The 26,061-nt window shown below is 43.7% G+C and overlaps 1 protein-coding gene across 6 annotated transcripts in view; it reads right to left on the bottom strand.

Annotated features, from left to right (window-relative positions):
• Window positions 1-26,061, bottom strand: part of LOC133350850 (uncharacterized) — a 173,193-nt gene that overhangs the window by 82,685 nt on the left and 64,447 nt on the right. The window contains exon 1 of one of the 6 annotated variants that reach the window (XM_061565640.1): window positions 24,533-24,750. The exons of the other annotated variants lie outside the window; for them this stretch is intronic. Coding sequence (XP_061421624.1) covers window positions 24,533-24,535 — 3 coding nt within the window. The 5' untranslated portion in view covers window positions 24,536-24,750. Of the gene's footprint in view, window positions 1-24,532; window positions 24,751-26,061 lie in introns of those variants that run through there. 6 annotated transcript variants of the gene reach the window in all.

The raw sequence follows: 26,061 nt of genomic DNA, 5'->3' as shown, positions 1-26,061 counted from the left end.
ATCACACCTTGCCGTGTTGGCATTGGGCTTTGGGGACCGTGCACCAATAAATCACCAATCCTTTTTCTCGAGGCTGAGTTACACTTCCGGCGCACTGCTGCTCACTCACAATGAGGCCGAGAGCCTCAGAAGCACGTCAAACGATTTGAGTCACAGCTGTAGCAGGGCTTTGCTCAAGAATTTTGGTTGCCACACTTAAACAATAAAACTCTATTAGCCGTTTGCATTAGTCACCGAGAGGCATTGCTTAAACAAACTGAGCAAACATCGCTCGTAAACCAGTTCACTTTATTTCCCTTGTCTTGCGGTGACTACCCAGGGTGCTGTGTATATAATAGTGAATAACCTGAATTGCTCAATTGAAAATTTAAAAAAGGTGCCACAAGTTAAGGTGCAGCACTGCCAATTGCTCGCCGCTGGGAAAAGGGGCCTCCTCCACTCGACCAAACTCTAGAGCAGCGGTGGCCAACTGGTGTCACCCGAGCAGCATGCGGCGGGTCTTCAAACCACCACATGCGGTTCTGTCGAAGGGGCATAACGTTGAACGTGCTATCAGAGCAGTTGCAAAGAATAACACTGGTCAACACACTTTTTCTGGCATAAGGTATTCCAACGGTTTGAAGGTAATTTTGGGGTGCTGATTCCAAATCTGGCATCAGTTTTTGTCTATCACATCAGGTTTTTGAGATATCAAATATTGCATTTTCAATAAAAACTGCAGAAGAAAAATATTAAATAAATGTGGATATCTACAGAAAATGATATTATAAACACACTATCCTAAACATACAGCACCATATTTTAACACTAAAGCAGTCACTGACTCGCAACAACTTGCAATCATAAGTGACAGAGTTAAGTTCGGGTAAAATCAATGAAAATGGGGTATGCCGATAGCATAAAATGAGATGTAATAGAGCAAATCTGAGACCAGATTTGGAATCAGCACCCTGAAATTAGTCTGAAGCAGCTGCAAAAGTCCAGGCCAGAAAAAATGTTTTTTGTTGTTGACCAGTGTAATGAATGTCTCCCGTGCTGTGCCAAAAACTGTCAATATACACACACACACACTCATGTGTACACTTGGCTCTTTTCAGAACTCACGGGTACTTTTTAGGCCCTTGGTCTGTTACAGATTGGCCACCCGTGACTGTAGAGGGCAATTGGTCTCCTCTGCCACGTGAACCAGATGCGATGCAAGAGGTGGGGATACCTGCACTACACCCCACCGCAAGCGAGCTGCCAATCGACTGCCTGTGGTGTGCCCACATGTACACTCACGCGGTGCCACAACTGGCCCGAGCCCTTACACCACTCATTTACACATTAAATTCCGATTTAAAGCTTTCGTGACTGCAGGGATTCATTTTCTTGGTTCTTTCGGTAAAGTCACGTAGAAGGGAAATAATAAAAATAAAACACAATAAAATATAATTCTCACGACGTTTCGGCCACAACTCAAGCAGCCGTCCTCAGGTGAAGAACAGGTCTGTCGGAAAGACAGCGTCTGAATGAACACCACCAAGATTTTTTATTAGGTTTTATTTTTATTATTTTATTATTTCCCTTCTACATGACTTTAACGAAAGAACCAAGAACATTTACACATTGTCAACTGTGCTTAAATATCGATGTGCTTAAAGTGTTTTGTATGACAAATAAAAATAATAAAGCTGATGTAATGGCTCTTACAAGACATTTTTCAGAGGCACTAAAGTTGAAAAACGCACAAAAACTGCAAGATCGCAACTCTCAATTTAATAAGGCTTTTAGAAGAAGAGACATGTGTATTTAAAATAATAAAAAATGTGTGGAAATAAATAAAAAGTAGAGTAATTAAAATGACACATGATTTAAAAAAAGATTTTAAAAAAATAGATGTAAAAAAAAAGAGATTTTAAAACTAAAATGAGATGTTAAATTTTTTCCAGACCTTGAGTGAGTGATTGGCTCAGAATAGCGAGGTCCTAAGTTTATGTCTAAGAAAACAGAGAAGTCTAAAGTCTCCAAGACGTTGGTCGTAACTCGCAGAGCAAGACACAATCCAGCATCTGTGCAATGGAAATTACAGACATGGGGCACAGAGAAAATAGCTAGTTCTAAAAGATAAGATGGCGCCAAGCCATTTAAGGCCTCAAATATTAATTGCTAAATCTTAAAATTGATTCTGCAGGCCTGGGCAGCCCGTGTCGTGGCTTTAGGACAGGAGTATTACGATAGCTGAGTTCAGTCCGGGCATACAGGCAGTGGCATTCTGCAAGCCAGTAAACGGTCACTGTCTTTGTGCTTCGCAAACAAGAGTCCAAAGTTATCCACGTGTGTTTTATGTACTGTTTAATAGTCTGTAAGTTATACGTATAAGGAATCCTGGGTATAATCTCTATACATTATTGCCCTTGGTTTCCACGAACCGCTGCACTTTTAAGCTAACCTTCATTTCCCGTGACCGAAAATTTAACTGCTCATGATTGGGAGATGCTAGCACGTACAGTATTACACTGTTCCCACTAATACAGCCTTCTATTTAACCAAAGGATCCTATAGAGAACACACACAGTTAATCACATGCATATATTTTGTTATCATAGAGGTTTATAAATCCCATTAATCTATGGCATATTAGAGAGAAATGAGTCATTCACTAACAAAAGCAGAAGCAAACGTTATAATTGCCGTGCCAGTTTTAAAGAGATGTGACAAATTCTCGGAGGGTTTCAAAGAATAATATTCTCCACAGAATTACGTTTTCTATAAAAACATGCTGACCCAATTATCCATTGCCTTTTTGGATGTAAAAGCCCAGATCATGTTGTTTTAAACAATGCTGTACAAACAGCATCATTGTAATAAATGTGTGGAACACACACAAACCCCAAAGCCCAGCAAGCAAGTACATCAGCCTGTATCCAAGCAAAACATTTAACAGTGAAAACACAGGTTCCCACAATCATTTCTTATTTAACATATTAGTCATATTAAACGGGATGTAAAACATTGCATATTAATTACATTTGAACGTGCGTTCGGTCTGTAGTATGGCAGCTATAAACTTGAAATTTGCCAGCACGTAAGGCCCACTGAGCTATGTAGCTCATTTTCAGAAGCGACCTGGCCATAAATGATAGCTCAACGAAGTGGCTTATCTTACAGAGATGTATCGCAGCCAAATACTCTGAAACACACGTTTCTAAATGTGGAGGGAAAAACCGGAGGACACGGAGACAAATCCACGCGACCAAATATACAGTCGTCAGGGTCGGGATCGAACCAACAACCTCCTGTATACCTGGCGAGGTAGTTAACACCCTGCTACCATGGCACCCCCCCCCCCCCCCAGTAAGCAAACACAGGCAAATTCTCTCATTCAACACCTTTCATTTGTTTGGGCACTCGAAGGGCAATGCTACAAATGACAGTGAAAGCTATTAAAAAAGACATGGTCACATGTTTTACCATAGGTTGCAAATAAAGGGCCACGCAAGGTTAACGTCAGCCCCTCACCCCACGCTGACCCTGGTGGCAGGTGAAGATGATGAGATGGGGTCCCAACATTGTACCCCATTGCAAGTCATCAACCGGCTGGATGGAGTCAAGAGCGAACCAATTGCATACAATTCTGAGTTTTTGAAGCAAATATTCTTAGGTTTTTTCGGTAAAGTCACGTAGGTAAAAAAATAAAAATTCATAAAAGTAAAATAAAAATATTTTTTTTTATTAATTTTAATTTTTTACCTACGTGACTTTACTGAAAAAAAACTAAGAATGTGAATCCTTGCAGTCACGAAAGCTTCAAATCTAGAATTTTTTAAGCAAAGCCCGTGGACAATGGATAGTTTCCGATTTATATTATATTCCTGCGCATGTCCCTACTCGAAATCTGTGAAAAAGAGCTTTACAGCTCATCGGATTCTTCCAGTATAAATGAAACATTCCCACATTCAAGTCTGCCGGACGCGAGAGGGCTTCAAGCGAGCGTTTGTGTCGTGCTGCTATTCATCCTCCGTTGAAAGGAGCGCAGGCTACAGTGGTTTATTAAATGTCCCATGGTTTGGAGATTCTGAATGATTCCACGTCAAGCGAGACCGCGCGACATCGTGCCGAGACACACGGCAGATGCGGCGAGTGTCGTGCCCGTAGCAAGAGAGAGCGAGGAGGGAGAGGGGTGGGGGGAAGAACGCGCAAAAAACACAAAGAGGACGAGGGGGGCCTTCGTCGCAGAGCCAGACAGCCACAGCCGGATAACAGAACACAATGGCACGGGCATTTCAGAGAAAGTAACACAATCACGGTGGTTGAAGGCTGAAAGCACGCCCACACAATCAGCGGCACCGGCCAATTCTGTTCTCCCTCCATCCGTTCCATCGTACAAACAGCAAAAGAAAATTAGGACAAAATAACTACCGTATGCTCCGGATTAAAATATGCACTCCCCCCCCCACCCCTTGTATTTTAAAGTTACGTTTTGATATGTAACCTGTCATCAGGAAGGTGTGTGTATATATGTGCAGCCGTTAGTGCGCTGAGCTACGAACCCGGCGGCCCGAGTTCGATTACCGCTCACGGCCAACACCAACAGTGACGATGATTTGAAACGGTCTTGGGCCTCCCCTAGGTCGACTCAGCCTCAAATGAGTACCTGGTGCGTTGTGTAAACGTCGCCTCTCGGGAGACAAAGGCGGTCGGGCGCGGTGCTGGCCACCCACCCCTCGTGTGCCGTCCCACCCTAAATAGTTGCTCAAAAACAGCACTTTAATCAACAGTCTGTTCAGGCTTATATATGGGGGATGTTTGTCTTTTTGTGTGCACGACCATATATCTGTGTAACGTTATATTGACGCCGGGCACAAGGCTTGGGATACGTCTTACTTTCCGGAGCGTCTTACGATCCAGAGAATATGGTAACCGCTTATAAAATAAATGCCATTGAATAAGATTTCGGGTGGACAGAAGCTGTAATATGTCACAACTAATAAACAGTCAATCGCTTTAAGCTGGTTTTTTTACAGTTACTAGGCTTTTATTTCTGTACTTTAACAGTACAACTACATTTTTGATTTAAAGCTTTCGTGACTGCAGGGATTCATATTCTTGGTTCTTTCGGTAAAGTCACGTAGAAGGGAAATAATAAAATAATAATAAATATTTTTTTTCCCTTCTACGTGACTTTACTGAAAGAACCAAGAATATAGTACATCTACAGTGCATCATGAAACAATTGTATTATTACCACTAAACTGTCACGTTAAAATGAACATCTCAACATGGCTCTCAAGCCCAAGATCGGCAACCAATATAACAAGAGACATTTTTTTAGTTCGAAATCGGTGATAAAAAAAACAACTCCCCCCACCCCCCAACATTTCAAGAGCCCGCAATGCATGTGAATACGAGACAGCCCTTAATCAATAGGGTTCAGTCCTGCAAGATCCGCACGCCGCTCCAGAACCCCTGCTCTAAGCAATGCACCGACTATCCGAGCCAGTTTATTTGCACACAAACTGTACTTTATAATGGTATTACATCTTTTATAGTGCATGTTCTCTGATTGACGCGTTCCTTGTTTTCCCCCTCAATGTAAATTCCAAGCACGCAGCTCTCCGTGGTTCTCCGCGCACTTTTCAGCTTTTGTTCGATTTTCTTTGTCAATGTACACAGTTCTGATCCATGCATCACAGCAGGTGATATCCACCGATTCAAAAGACGTATTTTTTAATTTGAGGTACACGGGCATGCGGGTATTGCCTTTTAATTTCTCCTAGTTTCTACCGAATAAAATTCCTTCTCATACAGCGTACAAAAATCCAACCGTAAAGTTATTTGACATTCATTAGACTTATTTTTTTGTTAAACCTGACTACCGGTACTGCACGTATGTGGCAGATTGTAGAGAAACCTTTCCTAAACCCGGCTTGCTCGTGTAGTTAGGTTACCCTGCAAAATTAGAGGCATGATCTTGACAGGGAAAGTCAGCGGACCCGTGCAGCGCACCGTCTAGAGAAGGAATTTAGGCCGGGTGGTCGAGACTAACAATGGGTTTTGCCAGCCAAAGGAGTAAAAGCAAACCCAAGATGACAGTCTCCCGCGGAGATGGAGCTACGAGATCAGCCAGGTGGGCATGAGCCACAATTGTCGTTGCATCACGGGATCGAACCCACAACCTCCTGTATACCTGGCGAGGTAGTGAACACCCTGCTACCATGGCACCCCACCCCCCCGTAAGCAAACACAAGGCAAATTCTCTCATTCAACATCTTGGGGATTGCCTTCTTCAATCCAGCAGCAGATAGATAAAATAACTTCGTTTGTTGTGCGTGCTGCACGTCAGTCTGTTGTAGCGCAACACCGGTTGCATGAGCACGCAGCTTTTCGCGAGGAGTCTAACCGCGCGCAAAGACGCCACGTCGCAGGGAAAACAGAACACCGTGGAGAAGGGCACAGCTGCAAGCGATTAGAGGGCAAAGGCGAGGGTCAATCAGAATGCGTTGTGTTACCCACTCGCAGCAGTACCTTGATATCCCCAAGCAGACAAAAAAACACCAAAAGGGTGTCGAGAGATATTTACACGGGCAGTCTCAGGGCTGCGTGGTTGTGGTTGTGGTTGTGGGGGTTCTTGGTAAACATTCCACACGTGTGTGTCGGTGACCAGTGTCCCACCGTGATGGTGTTGAGTCAAAATTGATTAGGAAAACAGAGAGGTGTCTAAGATTAATTGTTTTGACACCGCCGGTTATTTCCCAGCCATCGCTGTTATATGCCCCATTTAAACCGCCCTCCCTCCCTCCTCCTCCTCCTGGGTTTTCGTGGAGAGGCCCACCGATGTGATGATTCCTGTTGTTTATTTGTACACGCTTTCTAAAATAAACCCACGACCTGTGTTTCAAGGAGAACGGATCAGGTGACGGAGGCAAAACGTAAGTGTGTATTAAAAATGAAATGAAATAAAGAAATGGCAACAACCATGTATGTAATGCTTCTCTGAAGAGAGCTGAGCACTCGATCATTATTGAACTGAAAGAGGATGCTGATATTGGAGTACAGTCTTGACAAATGTCACCTAAGAATTAAGAAGTCATACATTAATTTTAATTGTTACGCAAATAATTTCCTCCGTTAAACACAGTATTTGCTTTGTCATTCGTACCATGAACTACTGTATTAAATATAAACATCTCATATTTCATCCTCAAAACCAGGCAAGTATATCAGCGGTAGAGCGAGCAGCTTGCACCAATTCACGCGCAAGTCAACAGTGGTTGTCCTATGGAGAGACTTGGCCCCACCATAGGAATGAGGAAATTCTACCAATGGCTCAGGGATAGCAACAGGAGATCAGCGCTGCTTCCTCAATGCTCATTGGATCAAGACATTACTTTATTTTAATCCTCGAAAAAAGTTTGGCTTACAAGGAGGTATAACACCGAAATCACAGTAATTAGTTATGCCTTTCACAGCAGGACATCCCTCAGAGCCAGCGATAAGCGCCTTGCATCATGTCTCAGCTCAAAACATTTGAAGCGCAACCCCCGGCAGTGGCAGCTATCCCTGTGCGGCATTAGGTGACTCAGCACCTTGTGTCAGTAGCGGGCGGTTAATATGACCCCACAGTAATAACTAGGGTGGTCAGTCGGATTCGAACCATGAACCTCTGCAGGCCACCAAACGATGCGTGGGTATGCCTTCAGCGGGGGATTGACAAAGAGCTGTACGTTATAACTCCCCGGTCGATTGAGTCTCTATATCTTTGGGGCAAAGTAAATGTGCGATACTACAGAATCCTTCAAACTTCATTGAGGCTCAACAAGATAAACTATAGGCTTCGCAAGGGTGCATCATTATTTTGGCTAGGCATCGAACAAAGACAGGTAACCACATCGCGCGCTCTCAGATGCGCTTCTGCGGCCGTCTGGAACGCTCTTCCTTCCGACATTAAGAAGCCACTGGAGCCATACCACTTTTAAACCTGGATTGAAAACGAATTTCCTTTAGAACTGCTTTTTGTGTTCCGTTTTGTTGTCCTCCGATGGTGCTAATGAAGTTCAACATGTGTACAATCGACTAACGTAGTGGTGGTGCCCGCTGGGCCATGGCACGTCCCCAATAAGCACCGGATGCAGGGTGTGACCTGCTCTCCCTGTCCGCACCACCAGCAATAAATAAGCGGTCGCGCTGTAAAAAAAGCTGCAGATAGCGAATGTGTAACTGGTACGAAACAAACCACCTCTGTGAACGCATCATCCTGGAATTTAGCAAATCATGCACACACTGCGCTTAAACTCCTGTGCTCATGAATGTCTTAGAGCTGGTTTCTTCATTTAATGCTATAAGGCACTTTCATGCTAACTACATCACTCTAATTTTACAGCAACTTTGTTATACAAATACTGAATTAATCCTTCTTCAATAGTGTCATTTTACTGTGCTTAGCATAGCATAAATTACACGGAAAAATATAAAAGCATACATTGTTTAACTATTCGTGCATTATTTTATGTTGTATACATTTCTTTAGTTTAAACACAATGGAGTAACATGCATTATTGCTCTGTCTGGCTAATTCGCCTATAAAATCATTGAACTTTATATCTGGCAGACGACGAACTGCGAATATAAGAACGAGGCCAGGACCAGTCTCCTGTACTTACTTGACTTATTTTGGGATCTCCAATAAATGTCGACCGGCAAGACAAATCAGCTGTCACCTCCTACCCTGACTTAAACGGCTTTATCTAAACTAAACACCTGACAACAACACGTCCATTAAGCAAAAACATTTATTTTTAAATGCAGCGCCATGTCTTCTCCACTTTGCACACTGTGTAGGCACCGACCCAGAAGTTAGATTTAAACCAATGAACCTTGGACTTGGCAAGGAGTGAGCCACCTTTGAGCCACACCTTACCACCCACGTTCACTCCCACTGTGCATTTCCATTAACTCACTTAAGAGTACTGTACTCATGCTTCTAGGGGGGAGGGAAAGGTTGGGGAGGTATTAAACCTTGGCTCGCCTAAGATATTCAACCCCGTAGCAAGTATTTCAAAAAAAACAATTTAGTGAGGGCCACCATTTGTCAACCACGAATCGCAATAACTTGAACCGAATAAGTCAGATTTTTGGGAATAATAAACGGAAGCAAAAGGACGCCTGGGTAATTAGCGCACAATGGAAGTAATTGTAGTTTCCAAATTAAAACAAATACGGTCATCAGCCACAAACAATGGGGAATCAATTTCTAAAGCTAATTCTTCATTTAGTACAATGAGTATAATTATGACGGACTTAACATTCTCCAGCTGAATATATATTTAAAAAGTTTCAGCTTCAATATATATAAGATTCACTATGCACTGTTCGAGTAATAATAAACAAACATCCGTGCATATCACCACGTAGCAATAAAAGAACACTTTAGTATCCAACGGCCTGCGGTCTTTCTCTGGCACGTACAGGCTACTACGGTTGTTTGAATGGGACTGATTCAAAGTGGACTCTTGTGTCCACGATGAGCCAACTGCAGCAAATAAAAGGCAATAAATAAATGCCTGCATGTTTATGACCGAAAGAATTAGCGACCACACATCCACCAAAGAGTGACACTACATCAGGGTGTAGCACACAAGGCTTTGAGGGCTGACTAATAATTCCCCACCTCCATCCATCCCCAGTCTGGGCAGACCAAAGTTGGGAGTGTGGAAGGGACAAAAATATGAATGTGCCCCACAAACAAGAGGGCCTGAACCGCCAGCCACAAGGGACACCTGGGCATGCTGTGGTTTCACATAGTGTCACAATAAAATGAGTAGGACAGATGACCTATAATATAAACATTAAGAAAAGCGTAAAGTTCCAGGTGGAACCGCACACTTAGGTGAAGCTCCTGAGCGTTCTTCTTCTTGGTTCTTTCGGTAAAGTCACGTAGAAGGGAAATAATAAAATAATAAAAATAAAACATAATAAAATACAATTCTCACGACGTTTCGGCCACAACGCAAGCAGCCGTCCTCAGGGGAAGACCAGGTCTGTCGGGGAGACAGCGTCTGAAAGACAGACCTGGTCTTCACCTGAGGACGGCTGCTTGCGTTGTGGCCGAAACGTCGTGAGAATTATTTTATTGTCTTATTTTTATTATTTTATTATTTCCCTTCTACGTGACTTTACCGAAAGAACCAAGAAGATGAATCCCTGCAGTCACGAAAGCTTTAAATCGAAACTCCAGAGCGTTGTTTGCTGGACGGGTATCACGCGAAACGTGAATTCTGTTCAATTACACAGTAGAACTGCACCAATCGGAGGTGATATGATGGGGGGGGGGGGGGGTATGTCGTGACTCCTGTAATCTGCTTTGCACTAAGGAGGTTTGTCCCTTGATCCACAAAATACGGATCGCGCCGACACGGTGTGCCACGGATTACGGGAAGACTTAGCCATGCCATTCCGTTCATCCGCACAACTCTTGCAGGTTACACGTAACTCGCGGCTGAATTAAATTGCAATAAATGTGTGTGTCATGAGATCACGAGACCTCTTTGGCATATTCTGACATATGAGACTCGATGTTAAAGGACTGTTCAATCTTTTCACATTTTTTAATTTTTTAGACTTGGATATGAAAGTGTAAAAAAATTAACAATTTTCTTCTTCCAAACATATCAGGTAAAAACATTAAAAAGTTCTTCTACCAAGCAAATCATGTCAATCGCAGCTCAGCGTGTGCTGATACAAAACAACAACTTCAGCAAATAACGCTTTGCATTTAACCGCTCTCTCTCTGCAGCTCCGTGATTCAAAAGAGTCACAGAGTTCACGTCGCTAAGATCCTGGCGGACTCTTCAAGGGGAAGCAGTCAAAATCCTATTATCATTACTTATCTTATCCTTGGTGTAAAAAAAAAAATCACGGAAAAACCGTAGATAATATGATGAAGTTTTCACGCGATTCCTCTTGATGATGCTAGTAGCCTGATGATGCAAGTTATAATTGCTGGTGAAGCGTCGTACTAGAATTGTAAATGTTGTGAGTTTACTGTCCAACACACTGGTGTGCTGTACTCCTAACGAATTTGCATGTTTTCTTTTACGTAAAAACTTAGCTAATTGTCTGTGCCAGGGTGGTGGTGGATTTAACGACAGATTTATATTGACGCAATCTAACCCAAAAACCTCTATTATGGATAATATTGGTCGTGGAAGCCTACGTGTTAAACCGACTCCTCTTATCCACGAAAAAAATCGCAAGTGGAGTTGTATCGAATTATTAAACCACTGCTGTTGGACTGACAAGACCCATGTGAAACTGCATGACATTTGCCATTTGGGAACCGCAGCACAGAACCACAATTGCTTTAATTTGTCCAAGTAACAGTATCTACGTAAGCCATTGCCCTGTGATTTCATCAGGTAATGACAATTGCAGAAATCCAATGCCCTTTGTATGACCAGGTCATGGTACTTGGATACATCCAGGGCCTTTATTGACTAATGAACAGGAGCCTACATACATCCAATGGCATTTACTCAATCAAGTTCCAGTACTGTTACAGCACTTACACAAACTCGATCCCCTTCATGACCTTAATCGACCAGGTACCACCAACATATTCTGTACCACAGCTAGACTGTCTATGATTCACAGTAAACTAGGGAACAATCAAATTAATCTAAGGTTACACTGGCAGTATCAACTCTCTTAGTCAACGTGAGAGCGTGGAAATGTAATTATTGAAATTCTTTGGGAGTCATTTGTGCTGTAGTGACGAGATGTTATCTCCCTCACCTGCTATGCAGAAGGTAGGTGGGTTTGATCCTGACCCAGACGATGCCTGGAAATGTGGAGTTTGCTGGTGGCATGGATTTTTGTCTGGATTCCTCCACACCGAGAAACGAGCGTTTTCATTATTTGGCTGCTACTATAAATTCCCACATATGATATAAGTCCTTAATTCTAGATTTGAGGCTTTCGTGACTGCAAGGATTCATATTCTTAGGTTTTTTCGATAAAGTCACGTAGGTAAAAATTAAATTAATAAAAGTAAAATAAAAATAGCACGATAGCTGTATCAAGTGATACAGCTATCATACTGTGACTGTTACACCTGAAGACGGAAGCTTGTGTTGCCTCCGAAACGTCGTGATTTTTATTTTATTTTTATTTTACTTTTATTAATTTAATTTTTTTACCTACGTGACTTTACCGAAAAAACCTAAGAATATGATATAAGTCACTTTGACGCGCTAGCGTGTGGCCAGGTCACTTCTGAGAAAGAACTAAGAGCTCAGCGGGGTTTACCCGGTAGTAAAATATTTGAGTTTAGTTTATTTGCATAATACTTTGAAGAACGCCATAGCCCTACACGTGACACAAACAAAGCACAGTCCACATTGTGCCGTGGAGTTACATCTACGGTCAATGCCAGGATTATGCAAAACACAATAGTGTGCATGTAACTAACACGAACAAGAGAAGAGGTGTTAATTCAATCAAAATAAATATCTTGAATATGTAATTTCTGGAATGACCATTTACAGCCCTGTCAATCCATTGCTGGATGAAGGCCTCCACGTCGGTCATAGATGTTGGTTGATCATACGTCAAAACACGGCTGGTTCAGAGATCAACTAATTCAAATATATAGTTCAAATAAAAATGTATATATGTTGAACTTATTTCACACCGTACTTAGGTCAACCGTGCTAAACGGAGGTGCGGGGGAAGGACAACAAACTAAACACAAAAAAGCAGTTCTAAATAAATTAGTTTTCAAACTTGATTTGCCTTCCTAATATCGGAAGAGCATTCCAGACGGCCGCAGAAGCGCATCTGAAAGCACGCGATGCAGTGACCGTCTTTGTCCGATGGTTAACCAAACGCCGCTGCGAGGTTGATTGTAGTTTGCTTGATGACTTGTGTTTCTTGACGAGATCAGCAAGTTATTGTGGTTCATTTATGGCTAGAACTTTGTGTGTAATGAGTGCGGCCTGAAAATGTTCAGCAATCATTCGCGCCTGATGCTTGGTTGCCAAGTTCATGGCATAGAGCCACTAACCACTACAGTTCTCCACCACTGCCCACATACTTGAGATACTGTATTTGTTCGAATTCAATAACCAAGTCACAAGGTTTGTGGTTTTTATCAGCTTACATAATGTGGCCCGAGTAAATAAAAAAACATGATTATGAATTAGCTGCCAAAAAACGGGCTCATGTTTAATTAAACATTGTCTTTCACAAGACAGCGGTTTAAATAATAAACCACTGACATCAACGGAGGTCAAAGTCCAATAGACTGGATTTCAAAGAGTTCAACATAGACGTTTTAAATGTCTGGCAGCAACGTTAATAAAAGTAAGCAGTTACTGGAAATTAAAAATAAAACCACGATCATAGAGAGCCAAGCACACTTGGGGACAAGGCGGAAAATGATTCGGTCTCTGCGAGTGGCGCCAGCCTCAACCGTCTGCAGAGATATCTGTGGAAACGCTCCTCCGATTGGCACGGTCGGCTACGTACGGTGCGAAAGAAGTACAACATGGCTGTGTGAAAAACACCGGTTCTAAAACACCAACGTGAAGTTCCTGTAACAATTATGCAGAAGGGTAAAATGTCTAAACGGTTGTTATTTTTTTCCGAGCTGGTACAAATTGGCAGACTTTATTATTTACAAATGCGAGTAGCAAGGCTCAGAGATCCACTGCGCGACCATGAATACGTGCGCAGAAGGCTCGTGAATGTTTTACAGATACGTTCGCAATAAGCCAACTCATTAGCTACACGATTAAGTTCCACACATGAATAGTTCATAACAACAAAGCATTACTCCCGATAATATACAGTACAGGACTTCTCTATTAGCATACCCAAACAACCATTTTTTAATCTTCTTGGTTCTTTCGGTAAAGTCACGTAGAAGGGAAATAATAAAATAATAAAAATAAACATTAATAATAAAATATGTATTTTTATTATTTTATTATTTCCCTTCTACGTGACTTTACCGAAAGAACCAAGGAAATGAATCCCTGCAGTCACGAAAGCTTTAAATCGACATTTTTTTAATATTACAGTATTTAATATGGTAGAGTGCATGTAAACGTTCTGTAAAAAGCAGCAATCGTTATTAAAACATTCAATTGTCATGGCCTCAGGTTATGAGCTACCTTTGAGCTCTGGAATCCCGTTAAAAGAGAGGCATGAGAGGGTGGACTTTCCCAGTGCCCAATTGTCACAAAGCCTAAATATAGGCCTGGAGCATACTTGCGTAATGACCTTTCACAGACTCGCTCAGTCAACCTGCCAAACTGCGCTGACCTTCTGCCGTTCCCCTAATGCATTGCTACGGAGCTGCACGCTTAAACATGACAAACATATCACGACGATATTTATACAGAACACGTGTTGTGGTTATTGTATCATTGTGCATATGTATGTGCATGTTTCACTCGATGGAATAAATACCACGGACAGGTCACATGGAGTTCATATACGTATCACCATATGTATGGTACGCATATGAATGGGGGACAAAATCTGAATATTTTATTTATACTCGTGGAATCCAATGAGCTATGAAGCTCTTTTTCACAGATGTCCAGAAGTGGTTAGCACACTGCGGTATGAAGCAGGCAAACCGAAGTTGGAATCCTCTCCATGGCTAACATCAGTGGTGATATATCAATCAGTCCTGGGCTTCCTCTTTCGCCGGCCCATAAAGACCAGTGTGGTGAAGTATGGGCAGAAAAAACCTAATCCCTGACCCCATGTGCAGAGCCTTTTAAATCCAGCAGTGGATTGACAAAGAACTGCGTTTTTGTCCCCTTACATTGCAGAAACAATACTGTATTACAGCACTCTATGTGAAAGAACACAGCCAAAACATTTGGCATCAAAAATAGTATACAGTTCTCAAACTTCACACCAGGGTAATATTTGACTTCATTTGTTTAATACAGATGTACTACAGAAATCCTATACTGCAAAATAATACATTCCTAGTACTGTACTGCATTGGTAGTAGCAAAGCTTTAAAGTCTAAAGCATTCTCCATGAGACTTACGCATGCAAGGTCTTTCTCACGATCTCAATCCAGCAAAAGCCAAATAAATCTCACGCATTTCTTAGACCGCGAATACCACAGGAACGGGGGCTTAGGCACCAGGGCTTAAGGAACACGGCTGGTCAAGCACGTGGGCATGGGGCATCGAAGGCGACCCGCAGATAGCAGCATTCAGTGTCGCCCCTCATATGCAAGGGTTTCGTCCCACATAGGAAACTAAATTTAAATCCCACACCTACGATTAGAATGGTTGGCTACCTACCCGGTGTGAAAGAAGTTCCATATACATACGTACATACGTGGTATACATACGTACATACGTGGTATGAGCCAAACATCTCCCTCTTGGAAGAGATTCTCAAATGCTGTCCTGTGCTTGGCGGGGGTTCTACTGTGGTATATAATGGACATACTTATTGTCATATTTGCATGATAAAATCCACAAATGTAATGGCAAACGCCCACCGCCCCATCCTCCCAGTGGAAACTGAATGATCAGGTTCAAGAAACTGTGAGATTTCCACTCAGGCCGGCAGTCCTCTTCCACCAACTTGCGTTTTTTTTAAAAATCGGCTCTCGCATACAGAGTGGGAGAAAGGCCATGCAAATTTCACGCACTGCCCTTGGCTCAACTTGAAATCGACATATTGTACAGTAAAACTGCAATATGATACCATACTGTAGTCCTTTATTTACGCCAGAGAGTCTGCACTGAGCTTTAAACATCACTGTGCAGCATTTCAGAACGGTCCTGCTTGAGATCTTTTACCAATTCCTATTTTCTCGTGGTACTTTTGCTTGCGGGAGTAAATTGGAGTTGTACTCTCATAATCCATGAATAATGTTATTGCTAACTGGGGCCATGGCCCGAAATGGCACTTATTATATATTTCCATTTTAAGAGAACAGCATTGTTTAAAAGACAAGTGTTGAGTTTTTATTTGTGCTGTGCGCCACTGCCAATGCAGTGTCACCAAAAAATTCAATAATGCATTAGGTCTGTAGCTATGATTGTCTTTTTCCGTGTACAGTAATTAGACTGCACAGAGAAACACCTCTGCATATTAAGGGATAACATGTAACTACATGCACATACAAATATAACTATTGTATGTACGCAATAAAACGGAACTGATAACGTTTTCAGCCCTGTGATTTCTTGCTCACGCAAGAACGTTGCAGCCCTCCTGGCAGAAGGGCCTCCACTAGAGACACTCTAGAATCAGGGGGCCCCAACCCCCGGGCCGTGGATCGGTACCGGTCCGTGGCCTGTTAGGAACCGGGCCGCACAGCAGGAGGAGGTGAGGGCGCTGAGTCCGCGCGTGGCCCACCCCATTATTTTATTCTTGACCACTTCCATCCGCGCCTCTTTCCTGCACTACGCACTTGTCTCAGTCACAGTTTGGTGAGCCCACAAGCTGCTACACCCCTAGTAGCCACAATGAGTAAAACACAAACGTCACTGGAGAGCATCTTTGAAAAGGGGAAAATACCCAATGATGACCCCCCCCCCCCCCCCCGGTCCGTGAAAAGTTGTCTTCCACGAAACCGGTCCCTGGTGCCAAAAAGGTTGGGGACCGCTGCTCTAGAGAGTACTTGGCCTACTCTTCCACACTGGCCAGATGCTATAGAAGAGATGGGAGTACCCACACTTTACCCAGCCATACGCGACCTGCCAATTAACTAATTTAGTTTGTACCCATTTATCCTGCAGGGGTGGGGGAGATTGAACAAACTTGTGCTGTACTTTTGTTTGAACTGTTGCTCTGGGAGATTGAACCTGCGAAAAACTCTGGATCGCATGCCCATGCTGGTTACCATGATTACACCATGGCAATTTCCCCTGAATACAATATACATGTTTTAAACAATTGGTAACCATTACCCCAAACCTCGTGACCATCGTTATCACTGCATCCCGTACAAAGTGCACAATTTAGTGCAGGTTAACATCAACTGCACTTCGCGTTTCGGCGGAGCAGTCTTACCACAGAGCACCATGAATTCAGCGGCCTGGGCTTGATTTCCGGCCACGACTAACATCAGCGGCGAGCGAAATATCAAATGACCGTGGGCCCTCCTTCGCTATTTCGCATTGACCAGCACGGTGAGGTATGACGAAAACTCCTAAATACCGGTGCGGCATGTGGAGGCCTTCACCGAGCGGGGAGCTGATTACAATAAATGTGATATTTCATCGACCGCACGTGAAAAAATTCCTTTTGTCGCCATAAAACCCACAAAATAAAATGTTTTGTATCTGTATATACATCTTATATGCAGCAGCTCATACGACCCCCAAATATAGCCACAGAAAATCCAGCAGCACAGTTGAGCATTGTAAAGCAAATTTATTATTTAATTTATACAGGGGGACATTTGGGGCGTGGGGCCCGTGGCTGCCAGTGGGTTTACAAACTTGACTGCACAGTCCCGACTCTCTCTGCCCAGACTAAATACAAGCCCTACATTGTCGTCGCGCGCCTTAACACTCACTTCCTGCCTGTCTCAGCGCAGTTTCCCTGGGAGGTGCTCATGACCTTGCACTGCCTTAAAGGAGGTGGGTTTGGCTGCATACTCAAACACGACCATGGGGATCTTCACAGCGTGTTATTTTCCTTCGGGGGAATTTTTTTTTAATACTGCATGAGACTTCAGGAGCTCCAGATGCAACGGAGACAGAGGATGCTGAAACGTAGCAGCGCGTAAGAACACTTTTTGTGCCACTTCAAAGGACTTGCACGCTGTGAATCCACACATTTCACACTGCCACGGCTCGCTATTAATACACGCAGCAGCAGCAGCTGCTGTGTTGCGGTCAATATCAATTAGCAAAATCACAAGGTGGGCAAACATTCTGTGGAAACAGCGGATGGCTAGGGGGGAGCAAAGCTTGTCAGCCGTGGTGGCGCACACTTGCGAGCCCGATGTTTTGGAGGCGACGTTTGGTGGATCACACCGGCGTGCGAAACTCACAAACCCATTGGGTTGTGACATGGCCCAGAGATGGCAGCATGTAAAATGGGTTTTTTTAATTAATCTGCGGAAGAGTGATTTTGTTATCCCCCGTCATGTGAGTGGGTTTTCCCTAGATAGTCTGGTTTCTGCCCACATGCGCAAAAACTCAATAAGAGAACTGGCCAAAAATCCGATTGCGGAGCCCGACAGAAATGTTTTTATTGCGACTTTTGTGGATAGAAGCCAGACGTTATTATGGAAGTTAATATTAAATGATTGAAAGTCAAGTTTCATTAATGTTACACTATCAAAGACGGTTCTCATAATTTAATGACCAAAATCATTACAATATTTTGAATTCTGCAAAATAAACCTCCATTACACTCTATTGAATACCGTGTAATGAATACACTATGTACACAACACTACACGGATAACACACAGAAATACAACATGTCTTTGTGACATATTCCAGACAAGAATATTTACACACCTGTGGACTTTGGTTAATCAATGCAATACACAGAGTTCGCACTGAGGTGAGCATTACCACACGGCTATTGAGCTACTGTATATTGCTTCTTTGGTCAGGTAGTTGGCCGACCCACAAAAGTTCTAATTTTCTCACGGTGGATTCTGTGTAGTGATCACAGCTACCGCAAATGTAAATTAAACACGTAAGATTTCACAGCCAGTCATAATTCAAGTGTGTGTGTGTGTGCGCTTCTGTGTTGCCTCTGCGTTTTGTGAGCATTTCCTCGCTCCAGCTTTCACCGTGCACTCGTGAACTACAAAACTTCAGTTGTGGCCGTGTACTTTTCTATTGTGACGCCACGGTGGAAAGATGTTAACTACCTCGCCTGCAATACGGGAGGTCGCGGGTTCGATCTCGAACCTGACGCCTCGAAACAGGGTGCTTCAAAAACATGTTAACACTTCGGAGAATTTGCAACACGACCACAAGAATTGTGCCTTCGAGCTCTGGAGACCACCTGGAGAAGATTCCAGGCACGTGTTGACAACGATGGCGAACAAGTGGAGACTCTTTGGACTTGTTGAAGCTATAACGTACATTTGTTATCATGTTAGAGTGGATTATCCGTTCTTTTTCCATTAAAAAGATAGTCCTATATAAGTGTAAACATGTTTTTGAAGCATCTTGTATTTGGAGTTTGCGTAGATTTTTCTCCGGGTCCTCCGGTTTTCCCTCCACATTTATAAACGTGCGTTTAGAGTCTTTGGCTGCTATAACATTTTTTCAAGATAAATCAATTCGTTGAGCTAACATTTGAAGCCAGGTGGCTTCTGAAAAAAAATAGTTATATAGCTCAGCGGGCTTCACCTGGTAAAATGAAAATAATTTCGTATGCAAAAAAAAAATACTTTTGTCTTTTCGTTTCTATTCCTAAATATTTCAATCAAGGCCAGGGAAGGTAGCGGTGTAGGTCAGTGGGTGGCTCGCACCTCTCTTAGCAGCCCCGATTGCTGGGCTTGTCAACTGCGGTAACCACGGCACGAGCCTGCACCCTCACCAAGTTATTTCACGACACGTCCAGCAGGCCGGGGACCAGCGACTGTTAAAGGGAAGAGAGCGCTACCGGGCAGCCGTGGTGGCCGGGTGGGGGGGGCATTGCGAGCCTGGCCACCGTCCCCCCACCGTGCATCCCATCCGCCTGCTTTTTCAGTTTGCACTGACCGAGCTGGAACACAATGGCTTGCGCTCTCACCCGAGCCCTTTTCCACACCCCCCCCCCCCCCCCGAGGAAATATTTCATGCGAAACAGACATTCTTGCAAGAGCGACTGATTTGCGGCCATTAATCAAGACTCCTGCATAAATCGAGCCGCAGAGTTGAATTGCACATGTAGCTCTTGGCACTAAACATATCAAGTGCATCCACGTAACGTGCAATTGCTCTGTGTGATTTGCAAAGGTAATGCGATGCATTTATGGAAAACGGGCATTTTTTTTTCGTGACATCACTTCCGGTTTAAGATTTGCCAACAACACTAAAAACATGTTATATCGCATATAAACAAAGACAAGCCATGTACAGGCGGCATCTGTAACCATTTAATTCAAATTTTGTTTTATTCTCAGATGTTTTGAAGTCGATGCTCAGCTCACATAAAGAAACATCTGCTGTCTGCCAAAAGGGTGTTTGTATTTGGGGGAGCGAGGGGAAGAGGCAAGAGTCTCTGTTTCCTAAGGCACGAGTCCAGTAGTTCCAAACCTTTGTGGACCCACAGACCACCGTGCACCAATAACATTAAAAAAAGAAATCGTAGAAGCTACAACAGTTCTCCTGACCACTTCCAACAACCTCGCGGAAGTCACCACTCCGAGCCAATGGTTTGAAGGCACTGCTCTATTCAATGAACATGCATGTTTGTAAATGATGGCTATGATAACAACAACAACAACAAAATGTGAAAACAAACCACCACACGAAAGATAATAATCATACACAAATATGTAATTTGACAGTGGACACGTTTCAAATGTTGACAATTCTGTAACATTACGCTATAATTAAGGGTGGAAACGTGCCCACTGTATTGAATTTCTATTGGCCATCGCTATGAAGGTGCACTGGCTCATTTACCTGGACCATTGCCTCGAGGCTGCTTCTTTTGTTCCAGGTGCAATTAGTTTGTGGGTGGGAAATTTAAAAAAGCTTTATAAACAGTTCTTCTCTTAAGGCCATGCCCAGTTTTATAGCCGACTATAAACTTTTTAAAAATATCTCTATGAGCCAATCTTAAGATTCAAATCAAAATTAAATACAGTTATCATAATACAATCTTATAATTTAAATCAAGATTAAATACAGTTATTATCATTCGGCGACTGACCCACATATCGTGTATAAAATGCACAATCCTTCATCCTGTGTGTTCTGTAACTAGCATATAAAAGCTTTATCTGGTTCATGTGGCACTCAATCAGGATTATTGCTTGTGCATAAACTTTTTTGTTAAAGGTGTTTAAAGTCAAGGTATTTGTGTATATGTCATTGGTGCCTACATAACGTAATTTCTATATATATATGTTTTATGTAATGGCAGTTTCAGCTGGACGTGATGTACAGTATTCTTAAATGAATATAAACCTCAGTTGATCACAGACAGCATTGCTGAGTAGCTCACATTATCAAGATTCTTCAGCAACTGCTGCATTATTAAGATTGATAGAAATGTGTGAATCTGTGCCATTTTATATTTTGGGTGTAACCCTTGACTACAACCCTTGACTACTCAAAACTTTTGGGAGTTATTAGATACAGATAACAGGAAAGAACCACCCTAATGTCTGTTAAGAGTGCCTGATAATGCAGTGGAGCAGTGGGACAGTGATTATCGCACTGCACTATGAACCTGGATACTTCAGTTCAATCCCCAGCCGTGGTTTCATACATCACTGGCAAGTGGTGATGATATCTGAACAGGGCCTAGGCTTCCGCAATCACTAACGCGCACGAACCGGTGGGGTCAACAATGGTCAAACGACCCCCGTGACCGAGAGGTGGGTCCTCAAGATGGTCTTCATCCATTAGTGGCGTGACAAAGCGCTGTAGATTTGTATGCATTATTAGACGTCAAAAAGATAATGTTATTGATGAGAATAAGTATGGAATGAACCAATATGATTCTCTACGGTAATGTGCAATTGGCAACGACATGTGAATGTACAGACATTTTTGTGAATCCATATTTCGATGATGACTTCCTCACACTATGTGGGTCATGGTGGAGTTATTTGACTTTACTTCACCACGCTGGTCAGTGCAGGTTGGGAGTGCATAGAAATGTTTTTATTTTACCCAATGAACATTGCGGTGTAATGGCCACAAGTTTCCCAGTGCCTTTTCAAGAGCTCCTGAAAAAGCCTCTAAACTTACACAGTGCTGCAGTCCTCCGACTTCCTAAGCTTTAACAAGAATTTGGGAAAACACTGTTTTATTCATGGGGCTGGCAATTAACCAAGTGACTTTAGCGAGGGCTGTCATAACAGCCTGAAAGACCTGGCATCTATAACACACGACCGAAACAACAAACGATTTTATTGAAACGCACTCACATGTAATTATACCGTTTTGTCTTAGGTGCTATTTAAATATATAAATACACACACATTGAACGCTTGTGTGGGGTTTGTATAGTATTCCAAAGATCTAGAGTATATTATTTCAAAAGGCCTACCATGGACGGACGACACACACACACATGCAGTATTTGCATAAACAGAGGAAAAATCTACCTCTCTATGCTCCTAGACATAGTACAGTACAACACTCTGTATATATATTCAAGAGTCTAGACTCGACATTGTATGAAGTTAAACGAGCACGAACAGCACCGTAGTATATGCTCGCACGCACGGTATAATTTAAAATGTTTCCATAATACGGAGATAACCCGTATGTTCATATGTTTAGAAATTCACCACTTAATTAAGGTGTTCATACGTCTGCTAACACCTGTGCCCTTGTTGCAACTTTGATTCACTTAAAACATCCCTCAATGTTAAGTTTGTTAGAACGACAAATAAGAATTTTCACCCTTGGTCAATCCACTGCTGGATGAACCCAACCTCGCTCCCCGTGGGTATGTCATGTTACGTGCTTGGTTTGACCATACTTCCCCGTGCCGGTCAGTGTAGGTGTTAGTGGTTCAGACGTCATTCGCCACTCACGTTAACCGCGTCCGGGAATCGAACGTCAGCCGTGAAGAGTTGCAGTGGACCACAGTGGCACGCCATTAGTTTGTACCAAATGTAATGAATGGTTCATGTTGTCTTCCTGTTGATGTCACTCACCGAAACGATTCAGTCAAAACGAAACGTTATGTGTGCCCATCGGAGCTCCTCCGTGCCTTTTTAACTTAAATTGCAGCTCATGAAGTTGGGACCGCAACGCACCCAAAACACGCAGTCAATGGCCATGGGAAAACTCACGACACGCAACTTGTAAGCCGATGGCAAACCCAATGGAGTAAACTGACTGTATTAATATCAAATATATATATTAACATACACTGCAATTGCTCACATTCCGACCGTTCAGTGCCAACGACACCAAGTAACACTGATCACACAGTCAATGGCCATGGGAAAACTCACGAAACGCAACTTCTAAGCCGATGGCAAACCCAATGGAGTAAACTGACTGTATTAATATCAAATATATATTCACATACACTGCAATTGCTCACATCCTGACCATTCAGTGCCAACGACACCAAGTAACATAAGCACCTCGCTAACGCGAAGAGATTAAAGACGCTTAATTGGGGTTTTTTTTAACACTACTCCTAAAGCATTGGAGGATGTTGCACAAAAAAAAAATCTATATATGCGCCACCGGTTGTGCACGTTTCAAAAGAGAAACTCGTGGCAGCTGTTCCACATTTAACATTTGACAGAACACACGGCACAAAGTCCCCGACTCTAGTGGCGGACAAAGGAGATTCGTTGCGTGACACTGGCGCAAGATGATTTACAAACACCATGCCCAACTCAGCCAGCCAGCCAGCCATAGCAGCAGCATTAGCATGCAGAAGCAGTAGCTCACATGTTGTAGATCTCGAAACTCCACTGAAAAGTTGTTCAAAGTGCTGTGTGCTTTGTATCGTTATAAGTACGCACGCTATGCACAGACACACGTGCGTGTGTGTGTGACAGGCACGCAGTAAAGTCCTCTACATCATTCTTAATTTTATGCCGATATGTGTCCTCTCTCTCTGTGCCGTTGTGATGTCTGTCTGCTTGTATGTCTGTCTATAGTTTTCTAGTTAGATTTTTGTTGCTATTTCTTTTATGCCTCATGATGATTGCTTGTGTTGCAATCGAAACGTCGTAATATGCTATTATTTTAATTTATTATTTTATCTTTAGACGTGACTTAACCGAAAGAAACAAAGAATAACCCATACATCATCACGAGCGTGCTGCATCATCAGCATCAACTCTCTGTGTCCCTGTGTGTGTGTTTGCTCGTATGTAGGTGAGACGGATCGATATCAGGTCTGGGCGAAACGGGAGCAGTTGAAAGTATTTGTACGTTGGGAAGTTTGTCGAAGACAATCCGTGGTGGTTTTAAAGCCACGAGAGAGTTGTTTTTTTGTCTGAAATCTCGCTTCAACTACAACGAGCGCGTTACTTTGCAGTCTGTGATTGAGTTATTCCTAAAACACTTGTTGATCATATAGCACACACACACACGTCCAATATATACACGCTATGCAAGCAGGGTATACAGAAAAACATCACACATACATGCGTGCAGTAGTTACACAGTACTGTAGTTTATGCGCAGCACGCAAAACTCACAACAACTTTGTTACGAGACGATTTGTCGGCATCCAACTAAAGTCAAACTCGCGTTTCAGACGAGACCGACAGTGCACGCTGCATAGGATCGACCAAACTTGCCACACAGCCTTTGGCGACCACACACACGCACACACAATCAAAGCAATGCCAGAGCGAGGGGAAGAGAACGGCACGTTGGGGGGTTTTCTTTACCATTGTGAGCAGAGGGTCATATCCAGCTTGGAGGCGAAGTCGTTGGCATGCCTCGAGCAGCGCATCCAAGGGCTCGAGCGTGTAGGGAGGTTCCCTTCTCGAGAATGACGATGTTGTTGTTGTTGATGATGTTGGAGGATGATGTTGGAGGATGGAGAGAGAGTGACAGAGAGAGAGAGAGACAAGAGGAGCGATCCAGGGGGGTGCTCCAACCAACCAGCACGACGCGCGGAGCGGAGTGAGCGACTGGGGGAAGCTCTCATCCACAGCGCGCGCAGCGGAGCCGGGAGGGGTTCCCCCCCATCACGGGAGGAGGGTAGGGGGGGTCGCGACGGACGACGGATTTTCTCAGCGACGGAGCCGGGAGGGGTCCCCCCTCCATCCCCTTACGGGAGGGTAGGGGGGGTCGCGACGGACGACGGATTTTCTCAGCGACGGAGCCGCGAGGGGTCCCCCTCCCCCACTCCATCCCCTTACGGGATGAGGGTAGGGGGGGTCGCGACGGACGACGGATTTTCTCAGCGAGGGAGCCGTGAGGGGTCCCCCCATCATCCCCTTACGGGAGGAGGGTAGGGGGGTCGCGACGGACGACGGATTTTCTCACCAACGGAGCCGGGAGGGGTCCCCCCCTCCATCCCCTTACGGGAGGGTAGGGGGGTCCCGACGGACAACGGATTTTCTCAGCGACGGAGCCGGGAGGGGTCCCCCCTTCCATCCCCTTACGGGAGGATGGTAGGGGGGGTCGCGACGGACGACGGATTTTCTCAGCGACGGTGCCGGGGAGGGGTCCTCCCCCTCCATCCCTTTACGGGATGAGGGTAGGGGGGGATTCGCGACGGACGACGGATTTTCACAGCGACTGAGGCGGGCTCAATTCATCCGGTCGGAGCAAACAGATGTTTGGCACGTCCGTGTTTCACGGCTGTGTCCGATCTGTTTGGGCCCCGTTGTGTGTGAATGGCATCAGTCTGACAGCACGGCGATAATGATGATGATGGTGGTGATGTTGATTCAAATGTTTTACGTGAAGTAAAAAAAACGTGTTTGTATGTTGAGCTGCTTCTTCCGCATCGAGCGTAGCCAACCGTGCTAATTCGAAGGTGCGTGGGAAGGATAAAAAAAACTGTCGATGTGCCATGAACCAAGTTCGATTGCTCATGCGCGGCTAACGTCAGTGGCGAGTGATATTTTGCCACGCCCTGGTGAAGAAGTTTGGTCTGACAAGCCCCGTGACTAACACGGCGCGGGGAAGCGTTTATCCATGAGTGGAGGAGTTTGGAGTTTGTGACCAACTATCACCGCCACCATCACCACTATCAGTAGTATCACGATCATGCTGCGTTGCCGTCATAACACTTCCTATTCAATGTTGTTTTGGCAACTGAGTCAGATTTTTTTTCATAACCTGACCTCATTTAAAGTCAAATGCAATAATATAACGTATTAATTGATTGATATACGATACAGGACTTTTATGTTCCCAGGTAGGAACCCCAAGCAACGAAATAGATTTAACATACTAATCTGTA

The sequence above is a fragment of the Lethenteron reissneri genome, chromosome 35, assembly GCF_015708825.2.
Source record: "Lethenteron reissneri isolate LAM-NWPU_2019-01 chromosome 35, ASM1570882v1, whole genome shotgun sequence".
Taxonomy (NCBI): Eukaryota; Metazoa; Chordata; class Hyperoartia; order Petromyzontiformes; family Petromyzontidae; genus Lethenteron; species Lethenteron reissneri.
Note: the sequence above shows the minus strand (reverse complement) of the source record. Positions and strands in the feature narration are given on the sequence as shown.